Genomic DNA, 19,716 nt, shown 5'->3' with positions numbered 1-19,716 from the left:
CCCTGGACCCTCAGCAAGGGTCAGGAGCGATTTTTTCATTTTAGCTCAAAATTGGTATTTTTCAAAGTTCAAAATCTCCTCAAGACATCTCAAATAGGTCTTCTCACTGAATTCCAGACTTTGCTCTATCCAACTTGGGAGAAAAAGTGCAATTTTGGTGTTTTTCGCCCTGGACCCTTAGCAAGGGTCAGGAGCGATTTTTCAATTTTGACTAAGAAATCTTCATTTCCTCATCAAAACACTTTCTCACCAAGCTAGATCATGTTAATACCTCCAAACTAAGCAAGAAAATCTCTCTTCCAAAATTTTCGCCCTGGACCCTCTCCAAGGGTCAGGAGCGATTTTTGCAAATTAGGCTCAATCCATTATCATTTTTCGTTGAAACTTTTACTCATCACTAGGCAACGTCCTTCCTTATCCATCCCATCCAAATTTGCTTTGTTGTTGCAAGGTAAAATGAGAGTTTTCAAAATTTTGGCCCTGGATCCTCAGCAAGGGTCAGGAGTGATTTTTCCTTTCTAGCTTAGAATCATCAAATTTTAGAGGCAAATCATTATTCATCATGCTTTGAAGGTCTTTTCTACCTTAGCCTAACCTTGCCTTAGCACAATTTTGAAGAAAACATGTAGTTTTTGTGATTTTCGCCCTGGACCCTCTCCAAGGGTCAGGAGCGACTTTTTGGTTTTAGGGATATTCCTTCATTCTTTGGACTTCAAATCGCCTCTAAGGCATAAAACATCACGTCCTCTTCCTATCCAAGCAAGATTTGGTCTCAATTCCACACAAAAAGAAGAGAACCTTGGAAATTCGCTCTGGGCCCTCAGCAAGGGTCAGGAGCGATTTTTCAATTTTGGCTTGATTGCTTCTTTGTTGATCGTCCAAGTTATATTCAATGGGTAAGACATGCTTCCTTTCATCCATTCCAATCATAAAAAACATTTTGACTTTGCAAGAAAAATGTGTTTTTGAAAATTTCGCTCTGGGCCTTCAGAGAGGGTCAGGAGCAATTTTTGCCATTTAGACCAAAATCCTTCACTTTTTCAAATTGACACTTTCTCAGGTAGGTAAAGGGAGATGTCCTTGTTTCGTCAATGTCCAAAACTTGACTTTTTTCCATGCAAGCTGAAAGCTATTCAAAATTTCGCCCTAGGCCCTCAGTAAGGGTCAGGAGCGAATTTGCTTTTATTGCCCAAAATTCATCAATTTGTAAGCATCCAAACCTTTGAATGATGTTCAACCTTCCTTCCAGGAGACCCTGCACATAAAAAATTAGCCAAAATTAGTGACGAATAGGCTCAAATAAGATTTTCGCTCTGGATCCTCAGCAAGGGTCAGGAGCGAAATTCACAATCTAGGCTAAATTGCTCAATCTTCAAGTTTCAAATCACTTCACAGGGCAAGGTAAGATCGTTTTCAAGGCCAGGAACAAGGTTTCAAGCTCAAACAAGGTGGCAAATGAAGTTTATAATGAATTTCGCTTTGGACCCTCAGCAAGGGTCAGGAGCGAAATTCCTAATCTTGGCCAAAATCCATCATTTTCTTCAAGGTTTTCAATCAATTCCAAAGTCCAAACAAAATGCTTTGCAAATCAAAATTTGGTCAAATAAGGCAAGAAATGAGTCCTAGATTGATTTTCGCCTTGGACCCTCTGGAAGGGTCAGGGGCGAGATTCGCTTTGGACCTCCTGAGAGGGTCAGGAGCGAAATTCGCTTTGGACCTTCAGGAAGGGTCAGGAGCGAAATTTGACTTTTTGAACTCTCTGTCAGGATAATTTTATGGAATATAACATTTAAGTATAAGAATTCTTCTTTCTTATACTTTAATTTATATTCCATATATACTTTCAGGATGTTTGAGAGTGGTTTCAGACCTCCAGGAGCTATATTGCAAAATAGTTTTTGGAGGATTTTTCAGTTTTCCAGACTTAGTCAAATTTCAGGATCAGGACATTCCAGACTTAGCCAAATTTCAGGATCAGGACATTCTAGACTTAGCCAAATTTCAGGACATTCCAGACTTCATCACTCACCAACTTGACCTAACTCAAGCAGAACCTGCTATCCAGGTGATCCCCTTGGCGACACTCAAAACGCAAAGGCTAACAGACAAAACCCTAAAAGACCTAGAAAACAAACCCTAAAAAGCAAAAAGCAGGGGTCCCCATTTGCAATGGGGCGATGTGTGAATACGTCACAACAATACCTAGAACAGTTGTGCTGGAAAATGAGATTTTTCTTTACAAATATCAACAATATTAGTGCACCAAACCCTAGGCACTCACAACAGCAACCCAACAATAGTACGGCTGGAACTAAACAAGCACAGCAGCAAAGAAAACATTCAGCAACAACAGATTCAAGTCCTCAATAACCCAGCAACTCCACTCCAAAACCCTACGTCCAGCAAAAACTAAAATAAATGCTTGAAATGGGATGGCTTCAATAAGTACATAAAGGTCCAACAAGTGTGGTTATAGCAGCAAATGAAATCTTAATCGAGCTTCCTCAATCGCCCTTCTACGGTCTTGTTGATGTGTTTTTATGCACATGCAAACACAGAATAAAATACCAAGGTATCTTATCCTCTCTTGAACAAAGTTATTCGAATGCTGAAGATTTGCCTAAGGATCAATCGAAATAACTCCAAGGTTCTTATATGTAGGGTCTCTATGTGTGGATAAGCTCTTGTAGTTTGATGTGATTATGCCAGAATCACAAGGGGACTTACGTTCGATTGCCTGAGCGTTTAATCTGCTGGAACTTGAGTCCTATCTACTCATCGGGAAGAATAAAGAAATAGCAAAAGGTGAAGGGCTCAAAAAGTCTACTCTAAGACCTAGAATGTGAGAAGATAAACAAACAACTAGGTGGAGTCCTATTGGGTTGGGTCTCATCATCAGGTCAACAATCCGACACCAACTCAGTGCGATCTTCTAAGGGATGTTTTGAATATATTCAAATCGTTACACCATCAGACATTGATCACCATTCAATTTAATGCATGAACAATAGATGCATAACGACTCGAGATTAAGCTCATTCTATGCCAGTTGACCATGCAGGGCACACTTACAGTCAGTAAGAGGCTAGTGGTTTGGACTAGGCAGATTCCACGCGAGTGCATTCAGTAACTTCTTTCATTCAATCTAATCGTCTACCATCTAATATGAAGATTCAACAAGAAACTATGCATATTGCAAAGAAACAACATACTTCACCATAACTTCAATGAAAATGGAGTTCATTTACAATCAAGGCAACAATTTCTTGCCTTCTCTTCCTAATCTACTCTAATTGCTATTTATTCTCTATTGATCACTAGCTATTCTAACCTCTATTTACTAACTATTAACCAAATATTAACCTCTACAAAAGAAGAGCCGGAGCTTTATATAGAGAGCTCTTTACAATTCAAGGGCTCAGATTGATTTACAATGGATGGCTAGGATTTCAAGATGAAACCCCTAATTAGGGTTTGTTACAACAAACTCTCTTAGCCAATGCGAAAATTACATTTCATGAGTGTGGACCAATAGGAAACAAGGGTAGGTACATTGAATCTGGACACGCTGATGTGGACCTATCTGACTGGAGGAACAATGACCGGGATGCCACCTTGTCTTGCATTTGCTTGGTCAATGAACGTTGAGCAATATTTCATGATACTCAATGTGATGATGATGAGAAGCTAACTTTGATTAACTCTTCTGAAACTATCTGCTTCTTCAACATACCCTTGCACTGACCTTGGTTGATCCTCCTTCGTCTTTTATGTACTTGATGGATGATGTACCTCTCCTTGACTCTCTTGTGCTTGATGAAGTCTCCTCTTGGATCAAGTCATTCCTTATTCTCTGGAAGCTCGTCTTGCCCTGAAATGTTTGTATGATCCTTCTTCTGATATCTTGTGATTTCTCTATGCGATAGAATGAGGTCCTTGAGAATATCTTGCTCTATTGCTTGTAATTGTTGATCATTCGAAGTCCTTCAACTTGGAAGCACTTTGAGTCTTCTTCCATGCATTTAAGAGGCCCTTAATGATGATGAGGTTTGAAGAGGCCGTCCTTGTCCTTGCCTAATCTCCTTCCAACTTGGTCTTGTAGATCTACAAAACAAACAAAAGATGGTGTCAAGCACTTATGATATATTCATCCTAACATGGTATTTCTCACTTCAAACCATTAACAAGAAGGCATTAAGATCAATTTGCTCTGGACCCTTTGGAAGGACAGGCCCTATAATGAAATTTTCTCTATATCCTCTCCAAGGACAGGCTCTATAATGAAATTCGCTCTGGATCCTCTCCAAGGACAGGCCCTATAATGAAATTCGCTCTGGACCCTCTGGAAGGGTTAGGAGCAAAATTTGACAAAGTTGCTCAATTTTCTTTACATAGACTTCATTGTCAACCTTACCTTACCAAGATCAAATCATTCACCTCCAATAATACTTAAGAATAGGTTTCGCTCAAGGGCCTAGGCAAAACTCTAGACCTCCTAGGAATTTTGCTCTAGACCCTTTGGAAGGGTCAGGAGTGAAATTGGCATTTTTGGACAAATTCTTCACACTTTGTGACCACAACTGACTCAAATGCATGCCTAAGGATGCCTCTAAGTTTAATCAACCTCAATCAATGCTAGGCTTGATACAAAACTGGGAGCAAAAGGAGGTTTCAAGAGAATTCGCTCTGGACCCTTTGGAAGGGTCAAGAGCTTAAGTGAAATTCACTCTGGACCCTTTGGAAGGGTCAGGAGCGAAATTTGTCATTTAGTCTCAATTCCATCATTTCCTTTGCTCCAATCCACTTCTCAAGGCAAGTATGCATCAATCCTCTCTCAACCATGCCTTAGGAACCAAGATTTCGACCCCAAACAAGGAGCAAATAGAGGTTTAGGAAATTTCGCTTTGGACCCTTTGGAAGGGTCAGGAGCGAAATTTTTCCTTTGACGCCATTCATCTTCCATTCATCATTACTTTGCCTTGAACTCAATTTTTCAAACCTCCTATCACCATCAAGTCAATTCGCCCTCAATTTAGCTTAAAACAAGATCTTTTGGGTGCATTAGGTAAAATAGGGAGTCCTTCTAGGAATTTCGCTCTGGACCCTTTGGAAGGGTCAAGAGCGAAATTGATAAATAGGGCGTAGGCATTGATAAAGTTTCCTCTTAGCTTGCTTGTTTAGCTTCAAACCATCTTAGGAAAAGACCTTAAGGGCAATTTGCTTTAAAATTAGGAGGAAAATACATGTTTTTGAGAAATTCGCTCCTGTACCTTTGGAAGGGTCAGGAGCGAATTTGTTCCTCTAGGCCTAATTCTTCCTTCTTTTCACTCATCTTGCTTTAGACTTGTCCCTTTTTGAATCCTTTTCTTGCTATGCATGATCACCATTCAATGCTTCTAGTGAGGAATTAGGTCCTTTGGAGAATTTTGCTCTGGACCCTTTGGAAGGGTCAGGAGCGAAATTTGCTTTTCTAGACTCTACTCACACTCAACATGCCTTGGACTTGTCTTTTCCACCCTTATCTTATCATACTCAAGCCAATTCGCTCTCAAAGTGATGTCCACTCAATGCTTTTGGTGAGGAATTAAGTCTTTTGGAGGATTTCGCTTTGGACCCTTTGGAAGGGTCAGGAGCGAATTTGAGGGATTAGTCTTGGACATCAATCAAACATTCAAACTTCAGCTTCACTCACGTTGCCCTGGCCTTAGAACATGCTAACAAATCACCTTCAGGAGGTGCCTAGTTCAAAATGTTGGATCAAAAGCACATCCTGACAATTTCGCTTAGGTACCTATTGATGTGTCTTTTGTACACGACCAAACACAGAATAAAATACCTAAAGGTACCTTATCCTCTCTTGAACAAAGTTTCCCGACTGCTGAAGATCTCGTCGAAGGATTAGTCGGAGTAACTCCAAGGTTCTGATATGTAGGTTCTCTACATGTGGATAAGCTTCTCGTGGTATGATGCGATTTGGCTGGAATCACAAGGGGACTTACGTTTGACTGCTTGAACGTCTGATTTGCTTTGGATATTGCTGGAACGTGAGATTTTACTGGCCGTTGATTTTGAAAAAAAAAGGAAAAAGGAGAAAGGTTGAAACGGGATCTATTTCTAATACTAAGAATGTTAGAGCAATGAATGACCTTTGATGAAATTCTAACTAAGTCTTGCTTTGACATCCCAGGACCATCTCTACAAGGTTAGTGCAATCTTCTGAGGAAAGCTTTATGATGTTCAGATCACCGCTACAGGCATGGACACCATCAGGCTGATGCGTATCAATGAAGAAGCGACAATTGAAGTTAAGCTTAAGCTGAATGATTCTAGTTGACTACACGAGGCAAGTCTGCAATCAACAAACTGCTAGTAGTATGGATATACATATTTCACCATCAATCATACACATTTCTTCCACTCATCTAATAACATGAAATCAAATTTGAGAAGTATAGAGACCATGCAAATTGTTGAATCGACCCATAGAATTCACCATTTCTTCAATGAAGTTTACAAGTCCTTTACAACAACATCTTGGCAACAATCTTTGCCTTCCCTTTCTACTCTACTCTAACTATTTCCTATTCTCTAACTGTTCACTATTAGCTATTCTCTATCAACCAACTATTAACCCACTATCAACTATTAGCTTTTACAAATGAGGAGCCAGGGCTTATATAGTGCTCTTAATACAATTCAATGGCTCAGATCAATTTGAGATCAACGGCCGAGATTTTACAATGAAAACCCTAGTTAGGGTTTGTTACAACAAACTCAATTCTAGCCAATGAAATAATTGCATTATTTGGACACATGTCATCTTTGAAATATTCGACCAATGGATAACCGAGGTAGGTACATCGAAGTTAGTGTCATCTTTGATGAGTCAGGTACATTGAATCTGGACACGCTGTGGTGGACCAATCCGACTGGAAGAGTGATGACTAGGATGCCACCTCGTCTGACACTTGTAACTTGGTAGATGTTCACTTTGATGATGCTGAGAAGATAATTTTAATTAACTCTTCTGAAACTATTTACTTCTTCAACGGACCCTTGCTTTAACCTCCTTTGTCTTTGATGTGCAGGATGGATGGTGTACCTTCCTTGAAATGTTGGACTGGAAGAGGTCGTCCTTGATGATGTTGGACTGGAGAAGGTCGTCCTTGATGATGTCGGACTCGAGGAGGTCGTCCTTGATGATGCTGGACTGGAGGAGGTCATCCTTGATCTAGCCTGGTCTTCTTTTATCTGCAAGACAAACCAAAAGATGATTAAGGTCATATAACGAATTCATTTCAACATAGCATTTTCTACCTTAAATCATCAACAAGAAGATATCAAAATGAAGTTTGCTCAAGATTCTTTCCAGGGACAGGCTCTATAAGAATTTCGCCCTGGACCCTTTGGAAGGGTCAAGAGTAAATTTTGCATTCCTGGCTCAAATTCTTCTCACTTTGTGATCGTACTTGCTTAGATACATGCCCAAGGATGTCCTCATTCTTAACCAACACCAAGCTTGATGTAAATTTGGGGCAAAAGAGGTTTTAAGAATTTTGCTCTAGACCCTTTGGAAGGGTTAGGAGCGAAATTCAAGTTTTAGGCTTGATCTGACACTTCCTTTACCACAATTCATCCTACAAGGAAAGAATACCTCATTCCACCTTCAACCATGCCATAGGGATCAAAGTTTTAACTTCACTCAAGGGAAAATGGTTGATTTGGAGAATTTCGCCCTAGACCCTTTGGAAGGGTCAGGAGCGAATTTCTCTCTTTGCTTGTTTTCCCTTACCAAGGTCCATCTTTTTTCACTTTCTATACTTGGACTTTCATCCTTGGATCCCTCTCCCATGCTTGCAACATTTTGCTTGACTTCAAAATGACCAGAAAAGAGAATTTCACTAGAAATCATGGCCAGGGACAGGACCTATAATGGATTTCGCCCTGGACCCTTTGGAAGGGTCAGGAGCGAATTTCCTCCTCTAGCCCAAAATCATCATTTTTGGAGACAACAATCAATTCAAGGGCAATCTCAAGGGCATCCATCACCTTGGTCTAGGCATGGCTTGGCACAAATTTTGGAGAAAATGATGGGTTTTAGGATTTTTGCTCTGGACCCTTTGGAAGGGCCAGGAGCGAAAATCTTGTTTTAGGCTTATTCCTCCATCTTTTCAACTCACCTCCAAGGTCAAGGAAAATTTGCTTCATTCTTCCCTAAGCCATAAAAACCAAAAGCTTGACTTGATTTGCAAGGAAGATAGGTGGTTGTAGAATTTTCGCTCTAGACCCTTTGGAAGGGTTAGGAGCGAAAATCACTATTTGGCTCAATTTCTTCAATTTCAATGATTTCCTAGCAATTGAAGTCATTCCTAAGGATCTCTTCCATCTCAATTCACTCTAGTCTGCAATTCCCTTGGCATAAATTTGGGAAAAAAGTTGGTTTTGAGAAAATTCGCTCTAGACCCTTTGGAAGGGTTAGGAGCGAATTTCTCATTCTTGACTTGATCCTTTATCTTTTCAACTCCAATCCTCTCTAGAAGGTAACTAAACATCATTCTTCACCCAAGGGACAAGGTTTGTGGTCTAAGCAAGGTCAAAAAATAGGTGTGTAAGGAATTTCGCTCTGGATCCTTTGGAAGGGTCAGGAGCTAAATTCACCTTTTTGGCTAAAATCCTTCATTTTTCAATGCTTTCAAACATTTCCAAAGGCCAAACATGTCCATTCTTCCTTTCAAGATGCCTTGCAAATCAAAATTTGGTCAAACAAGGAAGGGAATGAGGTCTAGGTAGATTTTCGCTCTGGACCCTTTGGAAGGGTCAGGAGTGAAAATCATGATTTGGGCTTGATTATTCATTTTTCAAACTTCAATCTTGTTTGGGAGGCAAACATAGATCATTTTCCACCTGAGGAACCATGTTTTAAGCCCATTCAAGCTAGCAAATGAGGTTTATAGTGAATTTCGCTCTGGACCCTTTAGAAGGGTCAGGAGCGAAATTCATCTCCTAGGAAAAAACTTGATCTTCCAAAGCATCCAACTCCCTCTCAAGGCAAGAACATACCAATTTATCCTCCATCAAGCCAATGCCTAGTCAAAATAAGGAAGAAAACAAGAGTTACAAGGATTTTCGCTCTGGACCCTTTGGAAGGGTCAGGAGCGAAAATCATGTTTTGACCTTGATTCTTGATTTTTCGAACTCTAATCTTCCTTGGGAGGCAAACATAGACTACTCTCCTTTCATTTCCACCTTGGTCTTGACTTTGGCTAAAGGAGAAATGAGTGTTTTCAAGAATTTCGCTCTGGACCCTTTGGAAGGGTCAGGAGCGAAATTCTCTTTCTTGGCTAAAATCTTCACCTCATCCACCTTTACTCACCTCCTAAGGTTAGGACATGTCAAGACACCCCCAAACATGCCTTAGGAACTAGGAAATTGTTTTGGACAAAGAAGAAATTGAGGTGTACAAGGATTTTCGCTCTGGACCCTTTGGAAGGGTCAGGAAGGGTCTGGACCCTAGAAAGCAAAAAGTAGGGGTCCCCATTTGCACTGGGGCGATGTGTGAATACGTCACAATAGTACCTTTGGAAGGACATGACCTAAAGAGGAATTTCGCTCTGGACCCTTTGGAAGGGTTAGGAGCAAAATTTGCTTCTTAGCTCAAATTCTCCAATTTTCCTCATCTCGCTTGCAACTCACTTCCAAAGGCATGGATAGATCATTTTTCATTCACTCAAGGCGTGGAATCAAGGATTTTAACACATGTTAGAAGCAGGAGAGGTTTTTAGAGAAATTCGCTCTGGACCCTTTGGAAGGGTCAGGAGCAAAATTCTTCTTTAAGCTCAAATTCCAAAATTTCCCATCAACTTTGCTCGTAGAATTGGCTTTTGGGTCCTCCCTCCATCTCAATCAAGTCTATTCGCCCTCAAATCTACTTGAAATAGGATTCATTCAATTGTTTGAGTGAGATAAGAGGTCCCTTGAAGGATTTCGGTCTGGACCCTTTGGAAGTGTCTGGAGCGAAATTGATGTTTTAGGCTCAATTTCCTCATCCCATCTCGTTCCAACTTGCTCACAAGGCATAGATAGGTCATTCCTCACTTAGTCAAGGCGTAGGAGCAAGCTTTGAGGTCTAAACTGGGAGCAAGAGAAGGGTCTAAGGAAATTTGCTCTGGAGCCTTTGGAAGGGTCAGGAGCGAATTTTGCAATAATGCTCAAATTCTTGACCTTTTCTCCAAATTTCCAAGTCTAAGTTTGTCCAAGGCGTCTCCAAGGGTGAATTCAAGCTAATTTCCTCCCAATCCATGCCTTAAAGTGAAGTTTTTATCCAAAATAGGAGGGCAAAGAGAGCCAAGGAAGATTTCGTTCCTGTCCATTTGAGAGGGTCATGAGCGAATTTGACACTATCACTCAAATACCTCATTGTCCATGATAAAAAATTTACTCAACTTAATGTCCTGGTGGTTCCATCGTACGGTGATGCCACCTTCGGTGGGCCCACTGTACGGTGGCCTTTTTCTCTCTTTTTTTTTTTGGTACTTTTACGTTTTTTTTTTTTTTTTATATATATATATTTTTTTCCTCCAACCATACAGTTATCTGCCGTACGGCCCCGTACGGTGGCATTTTTTTCACTTTTTATTTTATTTTATTTGGTAAGTTGTCTAAAGAGTCTTCGGCTCGGGTCCCCTGTCTCTGGGATCACCCTTCATCCTTCTCGGTTTTCCTCGCCCAAAAGTCTCCTGCTTTTGTCCTGTGCCTCTCAAGTCGCTTGCCCGGCCTCTTAGGTCCCCTTCCATCCTCTTGGGTCCCCCTTCGGGCTCTCGGGTGTCCGTCCGGCCTCTCGGGTCCCCTGCGTGCTTCGCGTGATAGGGTTTCAATTTAAACCTATTGGTGGCAAGTTTATTTTCCATGGCCATCCAAAGACCTGGAACCACAAATTCTATAGGGACCACGGTCTCCTTCCCGTACATAAGAAGAAGAAGGATAATAAAGATTTTGAAGGCTGCGGCCTTCCACACAGGGTTCCAATCGTTGCCGACACTCTTCGGATTATTTACGTCGCCAGGGTTTGGGGCGTCTCCCTTCCAATATTCTCTGTATTCTGGAGGATATTGATCTGGCTCCTCTCCTTCGACGCTTAATACGTTACAGGAGGGTGAGAACATCTCATAGTCCTCCTGCTGCCAATGGAACAATCCATTTAGTGAATTTGTGTCATCCTCCGAACAACAACCTTCGATTTTTAATATGCCTTCGACATCTTGGTCCATCCCCTCTCTCCCTTCGTCTCGTGGGTCATTTTCCCTCTCGGATTCAGATCCCGAGGAAGAGGCAAGTTCCTCGCTCACCAACTGCGTCCGGAGATCAATAGTGAATTTCTTGCCTCCGCTCTCCATCGAGAGTGTATTTCGTTTCCAGTTGTGGTTTGCTTTCGCTGCCACCAACCATCCTCTTCCAAGTATGGCGTCATACCCTTTCTGTTTCAATGGAATGACCACGAAGTCGAGTACAAAAGGTTGTGCACCCACGGTGACTTGTTGTGCCATCAACATGTCGAGGGGTTTAATCCCGTGCTGGTCTGCACCTAGCAGATTAAACGTAGGTGGCCACAGAGTGGGCTTTCCTAGCTTTTTCCATGTGTCCTCCGGAAGGACATTTACTCCGGAACTGCCGTCTATTATAGTATCCGTCAGGATGGTGCCCAGGATGCCCATCTCCACCACGGCTGGGTGTCGGCCATTGTTGACGGTAAGTACAACTGGATTTGTTGCCGAGCTTCCTAGTATGGGAGCGTCCATGTCTCTCGGTTTGGGTTTATCAACCTTTGTGCCCAACAACACTGTCCCCAATTGCGGTATGGTGTGTAGGAGGTCTTCCAGTTTCACAGGTACCTCCATTTGGAGCATCTGTCGTACAATGTTCCTCTCCGCGTCTGTGCAGTAGGGTCCAGATGACTCGTGTGTCTCTCCCCGTTGGGCTTTCATGGCCCTTTCTATTTCCTCCCTTGCCTCCGTCATTCTCTACTTCTCGGTGCGGGGATGGGGGTATCGGGCTTCCTTTGCCTGCCCTCGGGTAAGAGCAAGGATGGCTTCTTTACCTCGTGTGTTGCCTTCGATATCAATCAGATTGGCCCCTACGCCAGACTTCGGACAATCGGCATCTTCATGGTCACCGGGGCCACACCACCGACATAGCTTTTGAGCGGTGTCATTGTTATTACACTCTCGTGCGTAATGACCCCATTGATTGCAAGCCCTACATTGAATCATCGGGCGTCCCTTCGCGTCGTATTGGACCTTGTTTCTGGTGGAATTATTATTATTCCCCCGTCCGCCTCGTTGGTTTCCTCGGTAGCCTCCGGAAGATGCATTATTGTTTGAATCCGATGTGGAGGGCTGCTCATGTGCAAAGAGCACTTGCTGGTTACGTGCCTTCAGATTGTATGGGCATTCCTTCGTAGAATGTCCCATGATCTGGCAGATGTCACAGAATGCCTTCTTGGGACAGGCACCCTTTGTGTGGCCGCTCTCCTTACAATCCGTGCACCACAGTTCATCATCCTTGCTTGTGGTCCCCTTCATTGTCTTAAACTCTTTTAACATCCGTTCCATATCCTTCTGAAGGGCCGTGACTTTCTTCTTCGGCTTCTCATCACTGCTACTCTCTTCTTCCGACGTATCATCTTCAGAGGATGACGAAGATCTATTCTTCTTCTTTTTGGCCGTCTTATTTTCACTTTCCAAGTCCATGGCCCGGTTGTATGCATCATCGTAGGATGTCGGAGGCACAATTTTCATCTTTCGTCGTAGCTTAGGGTTCAGACCCTCGACAAACCACCGCTTCTTTAAGCCATCAGCCAGTTGGCTTTCCATCTTTCCGACTAATTCCTTTAGCCGGTGGCCATATGCCCGTACGGTCTCCTTCTTTCCTTGCTTTGTTCCATAGATTTCGGAGACGATCTCATTATCATCTCGGAGAAGCCGAAATTCCTTCTCGAATGCTTTCTTCAATTCATCCCACGTAGTTACCCCGGTTTTATCCAAGTCTGAATACCAGTCAATAGCCACTCCTCTCAGTGTGGCGGGAAACTGCTTCATCCATTCATCCTGGTCAGTCACCCCGTTGGCTGTCCAGATGGTTTCGCATGTACGGCAATGCCGTGCGGGATCATCTTTGCTATCCTCGTTGAATTTGGGCAACTTCTGTTTGGTCGCCATTGATGGAAATCGTCTACTTGGAGGTGGTTGTGGCTGTGTCTGCCCTCCGGCGCTGCTCCCTCCGATGCCGCTGATGTCTCCTGTGGTGGTGACCAAAGGTACGGTGTTCTGCCTTGTACCTACCGTGCGGTTAGCTTCCCCTTCGCCGTCACCCGTTCCCGGCTCCCTTCGGTGATCCTCCCTTTGTGGCGTGAGAGCGACTACCGTGTGGTTAGCTTCCCCTTCGCCGTCACCCGTGCCCGGCTCCCTTCGGTGATCCTCCCTTTGTGGCGTGAGAGATAAGTTTTTGAACCGATCTCGAGTCTCTTCAACTAGTTCTCTCCGTAACCTAGTTTCCTCCAGAAACTCTTCGAGGCTTCTCGCTCTACAGTAGTCTGGCGACGCGTAGAAATTCCCCTTGGCTTCTGCACCTTCCGTGACACCTCCTTGGTTCCCTTCGGGCAACCCTTCGGCAGGTCGTCCTTCGGCAAGTTGCCTCAGCCTCCGTCTACGTTCTACACGTTGTTCCAAAATCAAAGCCTTCTGCGCAGCCTCCCACTCATCGGTTTCTAATTTCTTATTTCTATCTTTATTCAATAAATTGGGCATTAATTGTGGTACAATTTCATGTTTCACAACACATAAACCAAAACACCACACGTCTTTATTAATTCATTCTTTTGTATACAATCAACATAATTCTTCTGCTTCTAACAGTGTTCTTTATTTCTCTCCCTTCACAATTTAAGGATTATTTGTCCTTCGTCGGTCTTCCCTACGTCCGTCATCCTGGCGCTCATGAAATTCTCGTAAGATTTGCTGTCGTCGGTTCTCACGGTAGGTGTCTTCTCTGCGGTTTTGAAGAGCCAAAAATGCTTGAGCCAGAAGGTTAGGCAAACTGCTCATTAACCGATTCACCGCCGGGCTTACACCAAGCGCGTTCCACACAGCATCCTCTGGAACAGCCTCAATGGTGGCTTCCCTCCGTACGTGTGTTTCGATGGCTGCTTGAAGGATGCAAGAGAAATCTTTTGTGAGTGCTCATTCTCCTTCGAACAGTTCTTGGTGATCCTCGTCAGGGTTACTGCTCGTCCCCTCGGGCAATGGTTGTCCCATTATCCCTGTGCCATGTAGTATATTCCCATCCCTCCCGAAATAATTTCGGCAACGGCGCCAAATGTTTACCTCACTAGGTAAACAGGAAGAATACAGAAATCGAACAGCAATGCACAATGCAAATACAAAATAAGTACTAGAATAAGCTTTCCATTAATGTCAAAAGATGTTCATATTATAATCTGTCGTCCACATTACATGTCCTCCAACACCCGGAGGTGGTACAATATATGACAGCCGAAGGGGTGCGATACAACCGTCGCGACTCCAACTACCTACCCGTCGGCTAACTAACTGACCGCCGTAACTCATTATTACCGACGACAACATAAACATAATATACCAACATAACATAATGATTATTCCAGTCAACACCCATATCAATAAAGTTAAATATTTTAATTTTAACTTTATAACTTAACTTTATTGATAAATACATTAATAATCACAAACGATTATTAAAATCTTTAGTCGATATCAACAATTACCATCGACAGGATATTATCCATGAATAATTGATGATTCTAACCTGGCTCAACTAACTTACTATAAATAGTATCCCAAAACCACACCAAAACACCTCAGAATTGCTTGAAACTGAGACTGTTTAGGCCAAATATGCTCAAGATCCCTCAAATGTCTTCGTTAGCCTATGGAACCATGGAAAAACAGGCTAATGACAACATCATACAACATGTGCTAGAAAGGGGACATTACACAATATATGAATAGGGTCTTGCAAAAATCAAAGTTGAAAGTGTCACTCAATGGATCACTCGTACCTTTTTCTTGAATTTGCTCTCTTTTTTAAGTTCAATGAGTTTTACTGGAGATTACACAGTATGTACTAAAAGTCAGCAAAAGTTCTGCAATGTAATTCTGTAAATAACAATTGTCTTATATATATTTTATTCTTCCCAATCCTTTGTTCTGCAGATTCTGTTTTTAAAGGCATTTCTATAGTTATTTATTGAGTCATGGTGACTTGATTGAACTTTTTAAGTAGAGTTTCTGTTAAGAAAGTCTTAAGTGCAAATAAAATCACGAGTGATATTTAGCTACAGTAGACATGCTTACTTTTCAAATCGTCTTTGTTAGTTAGACTTTAATAAACATTTTAGCTGCTGATTAATTTTAAGTTGTTTGATCTCATTTCTAGCCTATGTATTCATTTCAGATGGCAAATCTAGACTCTGATCTTTTAACCTTGAATAGAGGACATCATATTTTTGAATCCTAAGCCTAAGCTTATGGAAGTTTGATCCCTGCAGACAAAGACGTTACGAATGTAGCGGAGACATTCAAAAATCAGAAATCAGAATTTGTAGATGCAGTAGCTTCTCCAACTCAACAACAAAATGCAACATCAGAGGTTATTCCTAACTTGTCTATCCTTTTAAAAATACTTGGAATGAATACATCCTACTAAAATGGGATGACAGTCCTTTTTTGTTTTTAATTTTTTGTTCACACCTTGTGTTTTAGCGTACTTCTTACAAGACATGATTTTGCTATTTTGCAGTTTACAGAAGAGAATAAGTCCCAAGGAAGTGCAGTTTTTGGTCTTTTGAATGAAATTGGAATAATTGGGTCTGGAGTTGCTGGTGCCTTATATATGCTAGAGAGGAAGGGTAGGGTGGCTGCTGAGTCAATTATTGAAGCTGTAAGACATTTGGCTACTGTGCATTAAGTAAAGATTGGTGTGTCTGTGATGGTATATCAGTTATCACATAAAATTGTGTATACTTAAGTTCTGGATATTTTGATAGTAGTTTCATTGAGATTTGTAAACAAAATATCCTTCATGGATTGTTTTACTTTCCACTTAGTAGGATTCTGACATATGGGCTGTCTGGGAATAATTTATTCAAGCCACAGGAATTGTGTATCAAAAATATTGTTGAAGTATTGATATTCCTGTTTTGTTTTATATTAACTGCATTTCTGTGTTGGTGCAGGATGCAGCTGATTTAAAAGCAAAAGAAATAGCTATGGCTTCTCTAAGAGAGGATCTGGAGGGGAGAATAAAGTTAGAACAAGACAAAAGCCAGAAACTGCAAAAAAATGCACAGGAAGAGCAAGTTGCACTATCAAAGGAGCTAATATCTGCCAAGGACGTGGCAAAAGGTTTACAAAAGCAGCTTGAGATAGAGAGAAACATGGTGCAGGAAATGGAAGCACAGGTGGAAATGTTCAAGTCAGAAATTTTGAGAGTGCAAGAGGATAATGAGACAAAAAAAAGAGATTTGGAGGTAAACAAGAGAAGAATTAATGAATTGGAAGAGAAGGTGAATTTGACAAATATAAATGTTCAAGAAAAAGAAAAGGAAGTTGGCAACCTGAGATTTTCTCTAAAGGAGAGAGAAAAAAATATTATAGAAATTTCTTTCCAGGCGGAACAGACAAGAAAATTATTCTCACAGGCAGAGGCTCAAATCAAGGAACTCCAGCTGGAGCTTGACAACACAAAAAATGAATTCTGTCAGAAAGATTTGTGCCTAAAGGAACTGGATGAAAAACTTGATTTGGCTGTTGCAGAAAAAGAAGATTCTATAGAGAAACTCAGCATGCTGCACAAAGAACTCAATCAAATGAAACTTACATTTGATAAAGATTTGGCTTCTTCTAGACAAGCCATTTCTGCAAAACAAGAAGAGATCAATCAGCTGAAAGAAAAATTGAGAACTGCATATGATGAAACCAAGAGAAACAAAGAGATCGCTTCTAGATTACAGGAAAAGAAATTTACTTTGGAAGCGTTGTTGGAAGAAAAAAACACAAATTTGAAGAACACAAATGATGAGCTGCAGAGATCTGTTGAAAGTTTAGAAGTTTCAAGAAGCCAAGTCGCCAATTTGTCAAGTGACTTGGCAACTTCACAACAAGTAACAAAGAATCTTGAGTCAGAAATTACAAGGTTACAAAATGACAGAGATGCAATGCGTACTGCTCTGGAGGAAAGGGTTCATGAAGAAGAAGAAACCTCGAGAAAACTGTCCAGTGAATTGGGTTCAGTTAAGAAAGCATTGGATACATCAAGAAATGAAATATTATTTTTGAGTAAGAAATTAAAAGATAGCACAGTCTCTAATGAGAATTTGAAGGAAGAACTATCCAAAATTTGCAAGACAGCTGAAACTTCATTTGCGGCTTTGAATGAACAAAAAAAAATGTCAGCAGCTTTAAGCAGCAAGTTAGAGGCATCTGAAAGGAGTTTATTAGAAGAGAAGGAAAATAATAGGATGCTTCAAAGAGATTTTGAGGAAGCCACAAAATCGATGGAGGAAATGAGAACCTGTATAATGTCATTGTCTGAAGAGTTAGAGATTGCAAAATCCAAAATCAATAATCTTGAGGAAGAAAGAGATTCATTATATGAATCTCTGGAGAAACAGAATCAACTAACTAAAGAAGTTCAAGAAGGTGCAGAACATGCAAACAAACTCCTAATGAGGTTTGAGAAGGAAAAGGATGCATATTTAAAGAGAACTAAGAAGCTTGAGGAAGAAATATCATCTGCAAAAGGGGAAATACTGAGACTAAGGAAACAAATAATCTGGACAAAAGCTCCATCTAGAGAAGCTCAGCAACAAAAGAAAAAGGAGATGAAGGTAGGAAATTTTAGAACTAAGTGATATGATTCAAGGAAAAAGTTAAATAGCTCTAGAAATTTTATATTGGTTGACAGTTAATAGTAAAATTGCTTCCAAAAGTCCCAAATTGCAATACAGAGTTTCTAAGGAAAAGTTGTATACCAGCTTATGCTTGATTCTTATTGATGCCAAAGATTGCTTCTAGCAGCATTTTCTATTTGCAGATGTTATTTTTCAATCTTCTAGGAGGAATCTGGCACCTGTTTGTTCCCTTGGAATCCCAGGCATTCAATTGTGGTGCTTGTTATTGTATATTCATCCTTTCAGTATAATTATTTTAATGCCTGATGGTGGTATTTATTTTTAGGAGCCACTGGTGCCCATTGTTAAAACATCAGTTACAATATTTTCAATGTGTATCATAACATATAAGAATTCATCATACAGGTTTTTGTCAATTCTTTTTTTGTAGAGGATAGGTTTTGTTTACTTACTTTGAAGAAGGATCCAACTAATGAGCTAAAATAAGTTTCCTATCTGAGAATTACCTGTGCTTTGTCACAGGGAAAGCGATCCCATGGTAATGACAGGCAACCAACAGATGTTTCTCTACAGATAGAGGGCATGCAAGCAGAGCTGTCCCAAATTCAGAAGGTATTGTGATAAATTTCTTTAGTGATTTTTTGACAACTGTTGATTAACTTTCAAGGGTACAAATAGAGCCAGAAAAGTTGACATTTGAATGCTAGACCTGCATATTCAAGATTTTTTCCCCCTATGGTTGCACACTGCTCAAAGACTTTTAGATCAGATTTAGCAGTATTTGCATCTATCCTTTTGGTCTGAATTTACTTTTTCAATTTTCACTGTCTCCATGGGTCAAATTTTATTCAACTGTTCTGGCTTGCTTAGCTTTTTCTTTCAACATTCATTATACATCAAATTCTTTGTGCACTCAGTATTGATTATATGTAATTTCCAGTTAATGTCATTTCTTATCAAGTCTCCAACATTTATCCCATCACAACTTACAGATTTCTGAGTGTTCAAAGTATAGGTTTTAAGTTGAAAATGCACAGTTTGAGCCAACCTCTCGCTATATTGCAGAAATTAGGTGTTGGAGACCAGGACCAAGTGGCAGCAGCTGGAACAGCAAATTTGTTAAATGAGGGAGCAAATCTAGAAGAGCCTTCTCAAGATACGGTCACTGTAGCTCCTGTCTCAGCACATGACACCAATTAATGATTGTGAGTGCATTAAAGGGTAAAAGGACTCATGATTTCATTAACATGATATTTATTGTTTATGAAATGCTTTTTGCATCGAAGAAAAGGCTAATTTGTTTTTGCTACACTTATGTGAATAGAGAGAGAGAGAGGGTCTATCCTCTGATAGGATATTTCATTCAATATAGTCACGATAAAAGAACAGGTTATCAATCATTTATGTGCCCTTGTGTGTTGTGTGCAAATAAACACATTTGTATTGTTTGCAAAATATATGATGCTCTCAGGAGCATTCAAGAATGAAATAATGATCTGACACTGAATCCATAGTTTTGTTTATGTTATATGTCATGCAGAGTTGGGGATTTCAAACATGTTTTACAGGCTTAGGGGTCTGTTCATTTAAAAGAAGTGCTCACTGTAGGACCAAAAGTACTGTAAAAGGGCATAAAACTCTGTAGATTATGCAATTTCAATTTCCTATATTATATCAGGGGCTAGTCAAATTTTTCGTTTAACTGGTTTCAGTTACAAATCAAATGAAACCCTTTGCCTTGAGGTTGCATTTGGAATAGGTCTTGCTTTCTA

The 19,716-nt window shown here is 40.8% G+C and overlaps 1 protein-coding gene across 1 annotated transcript in view; it reads left to right on the top strand.

The window, feature by feature from the left end:
* The window catches only part of LOC131051058 (MAR-binding filament-like protein 1-1), a 48,650-nt gene extending 29,183 nt beyond the window's left edge, over window positions 1-19,467 (top strand). The window contains exons 2-6 of the mRNA XM_057985446.1: window positions 15,581-15,681; window positions 15,832-15,972; window positions 16,268-17,920; window positions 18,467-18,556; window positions 19,010-19,467. Coding sequence (XP_057841429.1) covers window positions 15,581-15,681; window positions 15,832-15,972; window positions 16,268-17,920; window positions 18,467-18,556; window positions 19,010-19,144 — 2,120 coding nt within the window. The 3' untranslated portion in view covers window positions 19,145-19,467. The remainder of the gene's footprint in view (window positions 1-15,580; window positions 15,682-15,831; window positions 15,973-16,267; window positions 17,921-18,466; window positions 18,557-19,009) is intronic.
* Window positions 19,468-19,716: the final 249 nt, after the last annotated feature.

Source organism: Cryptomeria japonica, chromosome 2 (genome assembly GCF_030272615.1).
Source record: "Cryptomeria japonica chromosome 2, Sugi_1.0, whole genome shotgun sequence".
NCBI lineage: Eukaryota > Viridiplantae > Streptophyta > Pinopsida > Cupressales > Cupressaceae > Cryptomeria > Cryptomeria japonica.
This window is presented reverse-complemented; position numbering and strand designations above follow the sequence as displayed.